Source organism: Mytilus californianus, unplaced genomic scaffold (assembly GCF_021869535.1).
Source record: "Mytilus californianus isolate M0D057914Y unplaced genomic scaffold, xbMytCali1.0.p SCAF_9, whole genome shotgun sequence".
NCBI lineage: Eukaryota > Metazoa > Mollusca > Bivalvia > Mytilida > Mytilidae > Mytilus > Mytilus californianus.
In genome coordinates, this window is record NW_026262745.1 from 59,363,292 (window position 1) to 59,379,303 (window position 16,012).

General features: G+C 32.6%; 1 protein-coding gene across 3 annotated transcripts in view; it reads left to right on the forward strand.

Moving 5' to 3' along the window:
- The first annotated feature begins 199 nt into the window (after nucleotides 1-199).
- LOC127716279 (centrosomal protein of 135 kDa-like) overlaps nucleotides 200-16,012 on the forward strand; it is a 56,689-nt gene continuing 40,876 nt past the window's right edge. The window contains exons 1-4 of one of the 3 annotated variants that reach the window (XM_052222437.1): nucleotides 200-329; nucleotides 5,835-6,157; nucleotides 6,891-7,058; nucleotides 9,721-9,950. In XM_052222437.1, the coding sequence (XP_052078397.1) occupies nucleotides 5,842-6,157; nucleotides 6,891-7,058; nucleotides 9,721-9,950 (714 nt within the window). In that variant the 5' untranslated portion in view covers nucleotides 200-329; nucleotides 5,835-5,841. The other 2 variants (XM_052222439.1, XM_052222438.1) reach the window with 2 other exon arrangements.

Consider the following 16,012-nt stretch of genomic DNA (forward strand, 5'->3'; position numbering starts at 1 on the left):
AATTTTATTTTGTGTGATTGTGTGACTCCATATCATTAGCCTAAATATGTCTCTGGCCTAATAAAATGTTTTATTATAATAAGTATTTTCGTGATTTCGGCCTTCAACTGAAATAAGTTCGTTGTTGTATATTTTCAAGAGAAACTTACGATCGGGGCTGAGCTATATTTTTGTACCGGAAGTTAATTATTCCGCCATATTCAAATAACAAAACTTGTCTTGGCATGTTCCTCAATGACAACAAACGGTGCTGTGGCCGATTAAAGGAATCTGGCGAGATGTTTTGATGTTTGCCACTTGAACCTTATTTCGTTGTGAAAACCGAAAGTGTAAGAAATGAAATTACCATGAGAAAACACCCTCGAAAATAGATCTACACCCAAAATCATGTTGAACCCGATCATTGACAGTAGATCTTCCATAAAGGCACAGGAGTTTGAAATCCTAGCAACAAAGGTGTATAAATATGCCAAACTCGACTATCACAGTAGACCTTCTCTCGCTTCTCTCTTCGAGAGAAGCTCTACTGTGATAGTCGAGTTTGGCATATTCGAGAGAAGCTCTACTGTGATAGTCGAGTTTGGCATATTTATACACCTTTATTGCTAGGATTTCAAACTATATAAATTAATAAAGCTGTCTACTGTGATAGTCGAGTTTGGCATATTTATACACCTTTATTGCTAAGATTTCAAACTCCTGTGATAGTCGAGTTTGGCATATTTATACACCTTTATTGCTAGGATTTCAAACTCCTGTGCTTCTCTCTTTGAGAGAAGCTCTACTGTGATAGTCGAGTTTGGCATATTTATACACCTTTATTGCTAGGATTTCAAACTCCTGTGATAAAGGTGTTTTTTGCAAATAGCTACGGTCAAAATGTCCGCTTCTTATATTATTTTTTAAATATGAGGAAGGTGTTACCTGGGAAAGAGTATGAAGTCTAAATGAATAACTATCTATGTACTGTTTTTTGTTGCAAAATTAAAACTACAGTAAATGACTTAATCTTAAAATATAATATTAGGCCATCAATTTTGACATTACAAGAAGTCACTGTCATTTAAAAACAATCAGTTACTTTGGAGATACCCTGCATCATGATATTAGCTTTATGACTGAGGGCTACACTATGAATAACTTACATTGACTTACATAAAACCAAAAAATGCAGATTTTAGAATAACATTATCGTAAAAAAATGCAGATTTTAAAATGACAATATCGTACAAAGATACAGGATCATACATAGCAATACACCTTATCGCTATTTATCCTCCATTACTGGACATCACAAAGGTTCCCGTAAAATTTTGACGTTACAATAGAAAATATCTGACGCCACAATGGAAAAGTGATTGTTGTATGATGTCAAAAGTTCAACCAGCGCAGATTCTTGGGTCAACCGTCACAGATTTCCAAATAGCGATAAGGTGTATTAAAAAAACACTTTATTTCCATTATCATTTGTAGACCTGAGTGATACTTTATCATGTTTATTCAAACAATAGTATGTTGAGGTTTTACATATTTTGTTGGAAGACTAATTTTCTCAATGCAATGCTGAAATGACAAGAAAATTGATGTCATGTCAAAATCAGAAATTATCATATATTGAATAGAGCATGTCATACAAATAACATACCAAATAGTCATCAAATAAAGCTGGAGATGTAACATTTCCTTCTATATATATATTTATATAAAGCTTAATATTAACAAACCAATTCCTGCCCACAATATTGAATTATAAAGTTTGGGCAAAATGAATCAGAATGAACAGGAATCCAGTGAAATGGCTTTGGTGCGAAAAGGAATCTGGACAAAAGGACACTGATTTTGTTGAAAAAGTCACTGAAAATCAGAAATACTCCCTATTTGCAACCTAAAACAAACCCTAAATCTTTAGTAATTTAAGGCGGTTTGGCTGATTTGTGATTTAAAATTCACAGCTGTTCCTAATTCGTTATCCCAAATAAAGATTGGTGTTGGCACCCATCAAATCCTTTATAAAAATGCTATTCTATTGTTATAAAATCTTAACTTCAAACATTTCGGTCAATTTCCAGAAAATTTTGCATTAATCATGATAATTGATAAACGTGACTGACGTAAATTACTATCATGACTATCATAAACTGAGCATGCTAAATTAACATACAAAGTCAGAATTCTCACTTAAGATTTTTGTGAGTGCAGGGACACACCATTTTTGACCATGGCAAGTCAAGCAATCAAAATAAGAAATGTTACTTATTGCTATTCAATTTATTATTTAAGTCTAGCAAGAAAAGTAAACTTTTGCTATAAGCGGATGATATCTGTTCTCAATTGATACAGTATTTTACATGTACAATCTTGATGCATCCTTGGACTCACCAGTTTTGAAAATAATGAGTTCAGGACTCATGGACTCCCCTTAGTGAAAACCCTGCAGCCCTCAAAGTAGGTTAAAAGACCAGGTTGCCTTTTGGCCACCAGATATAAAATTTCAGTAGTCAATTCAAAATTTTAGTGGCCAGGAAATAATTTCAGGTCGCCTAAGAAATTTGTTATGAAAGTCTAGTCAGTAGAGCTAATGAAGACTAGTAAAAAACAGCATATCAATAAATTTTCTATTATATAGAATAGTAGACATAAAATAAGTTAGTTTTAGTTCAAAGCAAATATTGCTTATAGTTAACCGTTGTATATCTTTTGTTCTGATCTTATTTACTATACCTAAGTTAAATCATCATTGATTAAAGAAACACAATGACCAAACCATGAGCTGTTTTGGAATGTTCTTATAAATTTTCCAGTACCACTTGAAGTTGTTGCCACGATTTTACGCTTAATCGTAACATTAGAAGATGTACTTGGCTCTTGATCAGAAGCCAGAGTTTCTATAGAGGAACTCTCTGCCCCTTCTTTTTTTTTCTTAGCTGGTAAAACATTGTTGTTTTGGGTAGTTTGAAAAATCCGGACAACAACATATGTTTGGCTGCCATGATGTATTGGCCCCGAAAACACTTCATCAGACGCTGGAATTCCCAGTTAAGTTAAGCGCTTTATAGACCCCGTTAAGATTAAAAATGCTTGAAATCATATTCAAGATTAAGCATACATTCAAGCGCTCGTATGACTGTGAATAAAACTTAATAAAATACGACCGGAGGCAGGTTGATTATTCAGAATTTTACGGTCGCCAGGTCCAAATAGTACCAGTCGCCAAATGGCAACCAATAATGAAATTAAGGTTGCCTGGAGGCTTTGTATGTTGCCCAGGCGACTGTTTTAATAGCCTAAATTGAGGGCTGCCCTAAAAAGGTCTACAGCACTTACAGACAGGCATGGGGTAATGCAAATTTGTAATTGTAATGCATGGTAATGCATTACATTTTTCCAAGTAATTGCATGTAATGTGTAATGCAGCAATTTGTGCATTACATATGCATGTAATTGTAATATAATGCATTACTTTAGCAAAAAGTTGTGTAATTTCATGCATTACATGGCATTACATGTCATTACTTTTTTCACATACCACATCTTTAAGATATTGTTGGAGTTTTAACTAAACCAAATTTAAGATTTCTTGATTAACTAGGAATATGTTAATCATGAGAATATATTCTTTATTTTATCTTATTTCATACATTTTCCTGCATAAAAAGATTGATATTTGAAAAGCATAACTGTATTGTTGTCATAAGATCAAAGAATATCTTGTCTTGCTTAAATAAAAGATAATTAAACTTTGTTATAAAACACTAATTAGTTTGTTTTACAATCAATATTTTCACCATTTAGACAATTGTTCATTAATTAAGGTCTATGTTTATTTTATAATTAGGGAAGTTATTCACAGTAATTAAATATTTCGTTTAAAATAAAAAAAAAACAACAAAGAGTATATTGATAAAAGTAAAGTCAACATTAAATTAAAATTGTAAAAGCCGAATTAAATAGACTTTTTACATGTATACTTATATTCAATTCATGGAACAGTTGCTGCATATGCTAGAATCTTTTGTGACTTCTAGTTGTTTTTCAAGATGTTTAATTTTTCTATTCACTTAATAAAATTTTCAAATGTAATGTGTAATTCAAGGCATTACTTTGCAAAAGTAATTGTAATATAATGCATTACTTTGATAAATGCATGTAATTGTAATTGTAATATAATGCATGGTTTGGTCAAAGTAATTGTAATATAATGCATTACATTGCAATGTAATTCGCCCCATGCCTGCTTACAGATATGGATAGCTGTGCAAGGCATTCAAAAATTGCTCCTTGGGGCTTGTAAATAAGCAGTATTTTGAAGATAACAGATAAATGAGATTTTCATTGTCCATGAAAATATACATAATAAATTTCTGATTATGACTAGTAAAGACAATTTAACATTCTATTAAAGCAATGTAGGGCAAGAGAAATAAAAAAAAAAAAGAAAACAAGAATTTTTAACTTATACATGTACATGATGTATAACATGTATAATTAAAAAAATCTAAAAGTCTGAGGGATATAACTCTACCTCCAAAATAATTAATCTGTAGGCTGTAACACTGAATAAAAAAAATTGTGTATAAGTTACCCCTGACTAAATTTAGGATGCATTTATCAGGATTTTTATTTCCTTTAGATATATATTCCAGACCACTCATGATAGAATGATTACTTGTTTTTGCCATATGCGTCTTTAAGATACAACCTTGTCAAGATATGCTTCAGGAACTACTTAGTACTTAGGGCTGTTCCATAAAAATATACATGGTACCCATGGAAGGCACTTTCATAATGGGAAGGGCTCGACATTAACGTTTGTCCCATTGTCCGGGACAAGTGGACATAGGCGTCGGACAAGTAGAATCACCAAATTAGTTGTCCGACGTCACAAGTGAAAAATCCATGATATAAAACATATAAAACTTTCAAGACTTACAAATGCCTAAAACATGGACTATTTTTTTTTATTGATCATACGAAATCTAAATTCATTGATTGCACCAGGAGAATATAAGTAAGGGGAGTGAAATCAATGATAAAACATGCTTACTGATGTAAATTTTCATATAAAAAGAGATAAGTCCAGAGAGATCCGGGTCGCTGGAATCGCAATCTTTGATATGTTTAAATAGTTGGAATTCGCAAGGCATTTTTAAACACATATTATTTGTTTACCATATTGATTGATAGACGAAATCAAAGAAAAAATTGATTTAAGAAAATTTGGATTCATTGTTGCAGTAGCACCCATATGACTACAGAATGGATAGGTTCCATTATCCTCATTTCTCCCCCAACAGGGAAATTTGATATAACCAGTTCATTTCCAGTGCGTTTTAATATGTTATCTATCTATAAATAAAAGACAGATTTCAGTCATTTCTGTAATCTCGAACGACAATGTTTTATAGATTATGGGGACATTTGAGGATCCGTATACATAAGACAGTATTTTAAGGTTTTGAGTGAAATTTTAGGATCAGTATATGTTTTTGTCAAAATGATTTGGGCAGTGATGATAATTGAATCAATCCTTAACTCCACACATGATAGTGTTAGTTCTGACAAGTTGATTTTTATGGACAAGTTAAAAAAAAGATAATGTAGAGGCCTGATGGGGAGACAAATTCAGAATTTCAATTACATTTCCACTGTACTTGGCACCTACCCATAGTAGAGATTTCAAAATGTCTTCCCTGAGTCCCATGTATGTTTTTATGGAACAGCCCTTACCGAATCACACATCTACAGCACTATAATCCCATATTGATCACTGTTCATTTATTTAATAAGGGCATCATCTTTGTCAATTTTTTTCATTATGATTCCTTGTATTTCAGTTCAAACATGGCAGACAAGACTTCAGCACAGGCACAGCAGAAATTCACCAATTTACGTAAGAGGTTGGACCAGCTTGGGTACCGTCAGACGCTAGGATTGGAATCTTTGCCCTTGGTGGAAAAATTGTTTGCTGACCTGGTCCACACTACTGACAGTCTGAAAAATGCCAAACTAGAGTTAGGAAAGCAGACGACAGAATCAAATGATGTAGAAAGTGCAATAGAACCTTATAAAAGTGACAATGCTAAACTTGTGAAAGAAAATAATGACCTTCATCAACAGCTTATCAAACAGAAAGATGAATCAGATGCTATAGTTAAGGGTAAATATAAGATTGAAAGGGGAGATAATTTGAAAAGAAAAGGGAGATAATTTGAAAAAAATTGATTGATTGTTGTTAGCTTTACATCCAATGGCAAATAAAAATAAAATAGTTGATCGCGATCCACAGTATGACTATGTGTTAAGATGAATAAAAGTAATGAGACATAGGATGGTGTTTGTCAATGAGATATCAACCCACAACACAAAAAATGGAATGTTATTGACTCATTTAGAGGTCAATATACAGTCTCCAACAAACGGCAAATGCCTACACAAGTTGTCAAGCTCATGAATGTTGTGTTTTCCACATTTCATGGCATTTAAATATAATTATAAGAATTGAATGCTTCTTTTTTTGGTAATTTTATAGGGTTGTAAAAGCGTTGATCATGCACATACTTTCAGTATGAAGTTATCAGTGCTTCATACAAAATGTGCTTTGGTCAACACTTTTAATACCCCATTCATGAATGAAATTATAAATAACAGTATAAATACAAAGAAACAATGCAATTACACCATGAACACTGCCAAAATTTTAATTTATGAGAAAAGTGTTATACATTTGCAGCACCAAATAAATCATGATAATAGATGTTTAAATATTGTAAAAAATGCTGTCACACCATCAAAAAGGAATATAAAAAGTTTAGTATTTACATTGTATATATTCTTATACATTTTTTAACCTTGCATGATTTAACCAATTTGATGGATTTATACATTCCTAGAACTAAAAGCCTCACTTAGAAAACTAGAACATGAGAATGCTGATTTGAAGTTCCTGAACAATCAATATGTACAGAAAGCCAGACAGCTTGAGAAAGAATCCAGGGAGAAATCTGATAGGATTCTTCATCTACAGGAGAAAAACTTCCATGCTGTTGTTCAGACACCAGGTAAGACATGTTCAAGAATCCAGGGAGAAATCTGATAGGATTCTCCATCTACAGGAGAAAAACTTCCATGCTGTTGTTCAGACACCAGGTAAGACATGTACAAGAATCCAGGGAGAAATCTGATAGGATTCTCCATCTACAGGAGAAAAACTTCCATGCTGTTGTTCAGACACCAGGTAAGACAAGGAAAAAAACCCACATGTTTTGAGGGTTTCCTGACCAAGCCTAAAAATAGGTCTGAAAACTTGATGGTCTTGTGTCAACTCCACTTACATTACAAAAAGGAAACAGTTGAAATTCAGTGGTCAACCAAAAATGCAAAAAAGGACTGATATCGAAGGTCAGATGATTATAAAAATTGAACTTTTAATTTGATTTAGAACAAAAACCCATTGGTTTTAAAGAATTTGAACTTAAACATGGTGCTATGAATGAAATTATTTGTAAATTGCAAGACTTATCTCTCTTTGCTTTAAATTATGTCTTGTCACAGACAATTACTTGATTATTGTTTGACATTAAGTTTTTTTTCTGGAGAGAAGGCCAAGGATTGTTTCAAATCATATTAAGATATATTTGATTTATTTTTCATATTGTACCAGTCATTGTATTATATCAGGATGTTTAATTATGTTAATTTCTCTTCCCCTGTAATTTCACGAAGAGCTGTCCAACACTCCATACATTTAACAGGGTACCCGCTGATGCGAGTTCATGAGCTCTGGACATGAAAATCTGTCTGGACTCATCATTCTCAAAACTGGTGTCTGAGGTGCATAAAGTTTGTAAAATATTGAATCAACTGAGCACACATATCATCATTTTAGAGCAAAAATTTAAAAATAAACTTATTTGTTATTTTTATTGCCCGCCGACTTAGGTTGGGGCCATATAGTGTTGCCCTTATCTGTCATTCCTCAATGAACAGTTAAACAGTCTTTTTTTCCAAACGCTTTCACATATTAAAGTTACAGATCTAGTTTACATTAGGTTCTGCTCTGCTGATTTTTGCCGAAATTGCGGGCTTTGGTCTAAAAAAAATTGTGAAAACAATAGTTATACTGACTTTTTTCTTAACACCTTCGCATATTCAGCTGATTTTTAGTAAATGATTCTACTATGATGAGTTACAGATCAAGTTTATGTTTGGTTCCGCTCCGCATATTTTTGACAAAATTACGGGCTTTAGAATATTAGGAAAAAATAACAGTTATGCCGACTTTTTTTCTAAAACCTTCACATTTTGAGCTGATTTTTAGTATTTGAGTCTACTGTGATGAGTTACAGAAAGAGTCTGCGTTTGGTTCTGCTCTGCTGATTTTTGTCGAAATTACAGGCTTTGGACTCCACTCCTAAAAATGGCTTCAAGCTTTTTTTGCAAGCAGGGCCATTCGTGCCGTTCAAACACATCTAGTTTTTGTCGAGCCTGCAACTTTTGTCGCAGAAAGCTCGACATAGGGATAGTGATCCGGCAGCGTTAGCTAACTTCTTAAAAGCTTTATATTTTAGAAGCTAGAAGACCTGGATGCTTCATACTTTGTATATAGATGCCTTATGTTACGAAGTTTCCGTCTGTCATATGTCCATTGTCCTTGACCTCATTTTCATGGTTCAGTGACTACTTGAAAAAAAGTCAACATTTTTTGTAATGTTAATTTCTTTCTTATTATGAGTAACAGGATAACTATATGTATTATGTGAGTACCTTGCAAGGTCCTCATGCCCGTCAGACAATTTTCATTTGACCTCGACCTCATTTCATGGATCAGTGAACAAGGTCAAATTTTCATGGTCAAATCCATATATCAGATACTATAAGCAGTAGGTCTACTGTATTTGGTATATGGAATGATTGTAAGGTGTACATGTCCAACTGGTAGGTGTCATCTGACCTTGACCTCATTTTCATGGTTCAGTGGTCAAAGTTAAGTTTTTGAGTTTTGGTCTTTTTTTCTAATACTATATGCAATAGGTCAACTATAAATGGTGTATGAAAATATTTTATGATGTACATGTCAGTCTCACAGGTTTTATTTGACCTTGAACTCATTTTCACGGTTCATTTCTCAGTGTTAAGTTTTTTGTGTTTTGGTCTGTTTTTCTTCAACTATAAGCAATAGATCAACTATATTTGATGTATGGAAGGATTGTAAGGTGTATATGTCGGTCTGGCAGGTATCATCTGACCTTGACCTCATTTTCATGGTTCATTGGTCAATGTTATGTTTTCATGGTTAAGTTTGTTTCTTAGATACTATAAGCAATAGGTCAACTATATTTAATGCCTAAATTGATTGTAAGGTGTACATGTCTGTCTGACATGGTTCATCTGACCTTGACCTCATTTTCATGGTTCATTGGTCAATGTTAAGTTTTCTGGTTTAAGACTGTTTCTTAGAAACAATAAGCAATAGGTCAACTATGTTTGGTTTATTGAATGATTGTAAGGTGTACATGTATTTCTCGTTTGGGTTATCTGACCTTGACCTCATTTTCTTGGATCATGTTAAGTTTGTGTTACTTGTAGTAAAGCTTTGTATTTAGGACTATCAACATAAAATCAATGGTTAGTAAAGAAGGTGAGACATTTCAGCGTGTGCACTCTTGTCTCTATTTTGTCATGGAGACTGAAATAATAAATTATTTTGCTATTAAATTTAAGGAGGCAAGAAAAAGACAATCCCCTTCAGAAGACAGAGGATGGAAATTGACACAATAGTCCCAGAATCTGATGGTCCAAGTAGACTAGTGATCCCCAATCCTGAGGACCCTTACATTGCTGATCTGCTACAAGTGGCTGATAATAGAATAGCAGAACTGGACCGTGAAATCAGGAGGCTGAATGATGAAAAAGATATTACAGAAAGAAAAGTAAAGAATTTCAGAGAACAGGTAATTGTGTTTTTTAACTGAAAATGATGCGAGAGGTCAAGGTCAAATATTGAAGATTTTCATTTTTTGATATGTGATAGTTAAATACATGAATATTTGGAGTTGCTCTACAAAAACAGAACATTTGAATGATGTTTTTTTAACTAACTTATATATATTGGAAAAAAGCAATGACATTTTAGAACATACGGTGAAACCATTTTAATGAAAATGAAGGGGAAAATCTATTTTTAAGAATTAAAGAAAAATAACATTTTAACAACCTTTGTCTTTTTAGTCCAATTTATATGTCTTTAGAAATTTTGACCTCTGTCAAAGAAAAGATCTGTTTCTCTTGCTTTCAGTTTCAGAGTGTTGTTAAAATCAACGCTTTCTGCAGAGATAATTTAAGCTAAATTTTTGCCATTTAAATATTGACATTAATTGATCGCCATCATAAACCTAAAGCTCATGCTAGTAGTAAACTTAAAGGCAACAAAAGCTTAAGGATGTACTTTGGTCAGGTTTAGAAATTTTTGTCAGATTTTCGGACTCCTTGGGTTTTTTCCTATAATACAGTGTAAAATATTTTGCCCCATATCACCCATATTTCTTTTCATAGAAGACTTCAGTAGCTCACAAAAAGGTCATTACCAAAATTTAAGCACATTCTATATTTTTTTCTTACGATTTGAGACCCAAATAATGCCAATGCTAAATAAATATGTACGGTAAAAGTCTGAGTCAGCCTTTTCACACCATTTTTAAAAAATCAAATATCGCAAAAAGGAGTTCCATAACTTATAATTTTTTTTAGCTTATTTTGTTCCTTATCTAATGCTCTTCTGACTTATGGTATCAATTTGAAATTCTAGATTTTCTTAACTTCACGTGACTACATCCTTAAGGGTTTGTAGAAATGGAATGTCTCTATTGCAGCATCCAAAAGGTTCTTGCCTTTGGTCAAGGTATCGATATATCTAATAATAGAGATTATCTCCAAACAGAATAATTTTAAAAGAAAAATTTGTATCTAGCACTTTTCATGGTTTGAGAATAAAGCCTTGCCCTTTTTATTTCATAATTGTTTTACTGGGTGTTTTTTGTCAAAGAATTATTACATTGTTCATGTTGTTAAAAACTTAAAATGGTGCATGTATTGATTTAATAAGAAACTATTCAAGTGGCTTGATACAAGGTGAGCTATTGACTAATATTATAGACCTGTTAACAACATTTACTTGTTGGACAAGAGCTAGATTGATATGACTAAGGATGAAACAAAGAATTTTTCAGATTAAAATCATTTCAAAGTATATATTCTGAGTTGATTATTAACCACATTTTCAGATTTTAATCAAACAGTAAAGATAAAGATTTTTCATTTCATATGATCTTGTTGTTAATTATTTGTATCAATGTATTCATATTTTATTGTACTAGTAGTTTATTTCACTTCTACAGAGAAATTTCTTATGTTATTGTGTTTTTTTGTTGAAATAACAAGTTTGAGGGGAGATAACTTCAATATTTTTTTTATTTACAAGTGATTCTACTGTGAATTTACCCATTTTTGTCTTACCCTTGGTGAAAATGGCTGAAGGCGAGATAATATTATTGCTAGTACGACGGCGACAGGGTCAACAATTGTTAAGTTTTATGCTTGAGTCAGTTTGATACTTGTGAAATATCAATGATGTTTTCTATAAACATGATAAAGTTGCATGACAGATCAGTAAATCATGTACATATCAGTTGGACGACTTTTTCGAGGACCTGCCACCTAAGTTATGTGTCCAGTGACTGCATTAATAAGCAATTTTCAATATTAAGTTTTCTGCTCGAGTCAGATGATATTTTCTATAAAGTTGCATTACTATCAGTACAAATGAGTTTGACAACTATTTCGAGGCCCTGCCCCCTAAGTTATGGGTCCAGTGACTACATAAATTAGCAATTTTCAATGAACATGAAGTTTTCTGCTTAAGTCCATTTGATAGGAACTACTTGTGATAGATCATTTATATTTTGTATAAAGTCGATTACTATCAGTACATATCAGTTCGACAACTATTTCGATGTCCTAGCTCTTAATACTATACCTGTATTTATCACGTTTGATATAAAGTTGCATTTATCCTCTGTACATGTTGTTTCTGCCCTATGCTTCATAAACAGATGTATTTTCCGGACATCTCTAGGAAAATTAATTCTTGTGCGACGCCTCAATGAACACCAAATGTTGGTTTCCCATTTACATGACTTACATATAATGAAGGGAAAAACATTGAGGATTAGGCGATCTTTTGTACTAGATTTGTGTACATACACACTTTTCCTGGTCATAAAATTGAAATAAGGAGTATTAGTACATGTAATTACTGTAAAAACAAGTCATAATTAAATGAAATAGTCTTTACTATCAGTATCAAGGTTTATAGCTGAAATTTAAAGCTTTCAAAATGAAGAAAAAAATTGAGATACATTTGTACATGTATACCACTTATTTGATGTTCTTTTCAAGCACTTGCTTGAAGAAATAATGTGGAACAAATTATTTAAAATCAAACATGTACACAAATTTCAAGTATTCTGCCTCTGTTCGGAGTTTTATCGCTGTTAAGTTAACATTTGGTATTAGACCATGTTTCCTCTTTAAACAAAAGTAAAGTTTCTATTAAAATGTACTAGTAATTGTTTAATAAAAAGTGAGGATGTACACTCAGTTAAGAATTACTAATGAGTAGTCGTTAGTTTTAGATAGTGATACACAAGTCTTCGCTTGGAAAAATATCTTCAAAATGGGTAAAACAATAATATGCATATTATGCTTTGTAGGTAGTTGCCTGATTGACGTTAAACCCTCTACATCTAGTTAATTAAAGCTCCAGGCATGATCTCCCATAATTAATAGCTCACTACATGTATCAATTAACTAAACAATAATTTAATCAATGATTAAATAAACACCTTTTGGATATAAATAATGGTAAAGTCTAACCAGAACACACAACATTTACATTTTATAATAGTAAAGAAAACACATTTACAAAGGTGTATTATAGTAAGAAGTTACTGATATAATGCCTAATTGTCAGTTATAACATTATACTGTTCATTCTTCGAGACAATATTTTACTCTATTCATGCTATTATGATGCAACGTGTTTGTGAAGTATTTCAAAACGGAAAATTTCAGAAGCATTTTAAATGACATTTCACACAAACATACGAAACAGTTTTTAAACTATGATTATTTAGTGATTTCTATTGAATTCTCGGAGGGGGGTTCTCGAAAAAACAACTTATTGAAAGAAGGGGACAATGTTCTAACATGACACCGATTGATCAAGTATCATTTTGGTATTCCATACTCTGTACTACCAAGCGATTCTTGAGTACTTGAAAATTCAATAACATCCCTAATAAAAAGTATAGCACATATGTAAGCTAGTCAGTTGGTGTTCAAAACTTCAAACAATTTACGGAACTTTGATCAATGTATGAGCTACTGTTTATAGTTCACAGGAACGCTATTAAAGGTAAGAAAAGTTGAGACCAAATTTATTACCATTGACCCCCAAATGGTTGATTACCTTGATTAGCTTAAATGCGTTACGATACAAAGTCTAAAGTGGTTAAGAACAAGGAAAATAATGTCTGGCTGCCTCAGAATGTTTTTTGGAAGCACTGTCCTGGCCCCTTAAAAGTGTTTCAGCTACTTTAGACTATGATTTATTTTTAAAAGTTGTTCTAGCATGTCAAGTGTCAAACTTGTTTTTTTGTAATTTTTATGCCCCCGCCATAGCGGAGGGGGCATTAAGTGTTACCAATGTCCGTCTGTCCCGTCTGTCCATCCTGAACATCCCCAAAATTGATTTCCGTTCTCTTACTTTAGTTTGCCTCAACCAAATATTATAAAACTTATACACAATATATATTATCAAAAAATACAGATCAAGTTAGAAATTGGGTGGCGTCACTTTTAGCGTTCATGAGTTATGCCCCTTTATGAACATAAAAATTGCTGATTTTTTTGTTTCCTTCATCTTACTTTAGTTTGCCCCAACCAAATATTATAAAACTTGTACACAATTCATATTACCACAAAACACAGATCAAGTTCTAAATTTGGTAGCATCACTTTTACCGTTCATGAGTTATGCCCCTTTATCAGGGTTTACGCTAGGATTTTGAGGGCTTTAGTCACTTTTGCGCGAGATGAAAATCAACATTATTTTGGGTAACAGCGAGGGACCAAGGATGTATGTATATTACTAGCTATACATCTTTGTCAGACTTTGAAGGACTAAGGCATCAATTTACTAGGCAGTTGGGTTCCTTTTTTTTAGCTCACCGGGGCCCAAAGGGCCCCATGTGAGCTTATGCCATCACTTGGCATCCTCTGTCGTTGTCGTCTATCGTCGTAAACTATTTAAAAAATCTTCTCTTCTGAAACTACTGGGCCAAATACCTTCAAACTTTAACTAAATGTTCCTTAGGGAATCTAGTTTATAAATTGTATCCGAAGTTTTGATCCATCGACAAACATGGCCGCCAAGGCTAAAAATAGAACATAGGGGTCAAATGCAGTTTTTTGCTTATATCTCAAAAACTAAAGCTTTTAGAGCAAATCTGACATGGTAGTAAATTGTTCAAATGGTCAAGATCTATCAGCCCTGAAATTTTTAGACGAATCGAACTACTAATTGTTGGGTTGCTGCCACTAAATTGGTAGTTTTAAGGAAATTTTGCATTTTTTTATTATTATCTGGAATATTATTATAGATAGATACAAACTGTAAACAGCAATAATGTTCAGCAAAGTAAGATCTACAGAAAAGTTAAATGACCAAATTTGTCAATTGACCCCTTAAGGAGTTATTGCCCTTTAAAGACAATTTTACGCAATGTGTTCATCAAGTTTGCTAACATTTAAAAATCTTCTCTTCTGAAACTATTGTGCCTAATACTTCTTAACTTTGAATGAATGTTCCTTTAGGAATCTAGTTTATGAATTGTATCCGAAATTTTGATCCATCAACAAACATGGCCGCCATGGCTAAAAATAGAACATAGGGGTGAAATGCAGTTTTTGGCTTATATCTCAGAAACTAAAGCATTTAGAGCAAATCTGACATGGGGTAAAAATGTTCAAAAGGTCAAGATCTATCAGACACACCGAACAACCCATTGTTGGGTTGCTGCCACTAAATTGGTTGTTTTAAGGAAATTTTGCAGTTTTTGGTTATTATCTTGAATATTATTGAATATAAAGATAAACTGTAAACAGCAAAAATGTTCAGTAAAGTAAGATCTACAAAAAAGTTTTATATGACCAAAATTGTCAATTGACCCCTTAAGGAGTTATTGCCCTTTAAGGACAATTTTACACAAGTTGTTTTATGTTTTTTAACTTTAAAAATCTTCTCAAATGAATCTAGTATAAATTTTGTTTTTCATTTCCTTGTACGTCAAGAAACATAGACACTATGGCTAAAATGGAACATATGGGTAAAAAGCAAAAATAATCATTGATGAAAGATTTTAGCAAAAAAAATAACAGGTGAGCGATTCAGGCTCTTCAGAGCCTCTTGTTTAAACCAGCAATCACAGTATAAATGAACTTGTTGAACTTTGTAAGACTATTACACTGCATAATCATTATCCTTATAAAACGTTTAAATCGATATTTTGAATTAATTTCTATAAAGTTGGAACCAAGGATTTGTACAAATACACTTTCCTAATTTAAGTGACGAAATTTATTTGAAACACTTTCGTCATTTTGAAAACAGTTTGAAAATGACGAGCGCTAGCAAAATCACTGCTTTATCATCATAAAAATTGCTGAATTTTTTCGTTTCCGTTCTCTAACTTTAGTTGCCTCAACCAAATGTTTTAAAACTTATATTCAATGCTTATTACCACAAAACACAGATCAAGATTAAAATTGGGTGGCGTCACTTTTACGTTTCTTGAGTTATGCCCCTTTATAAATGGAAAAATTGCTAAATCTGTTGTTTCTGTTCTCTAACTTTAGTTTGCCTCAACCAAATATTATAAAACTTATACACAATGCT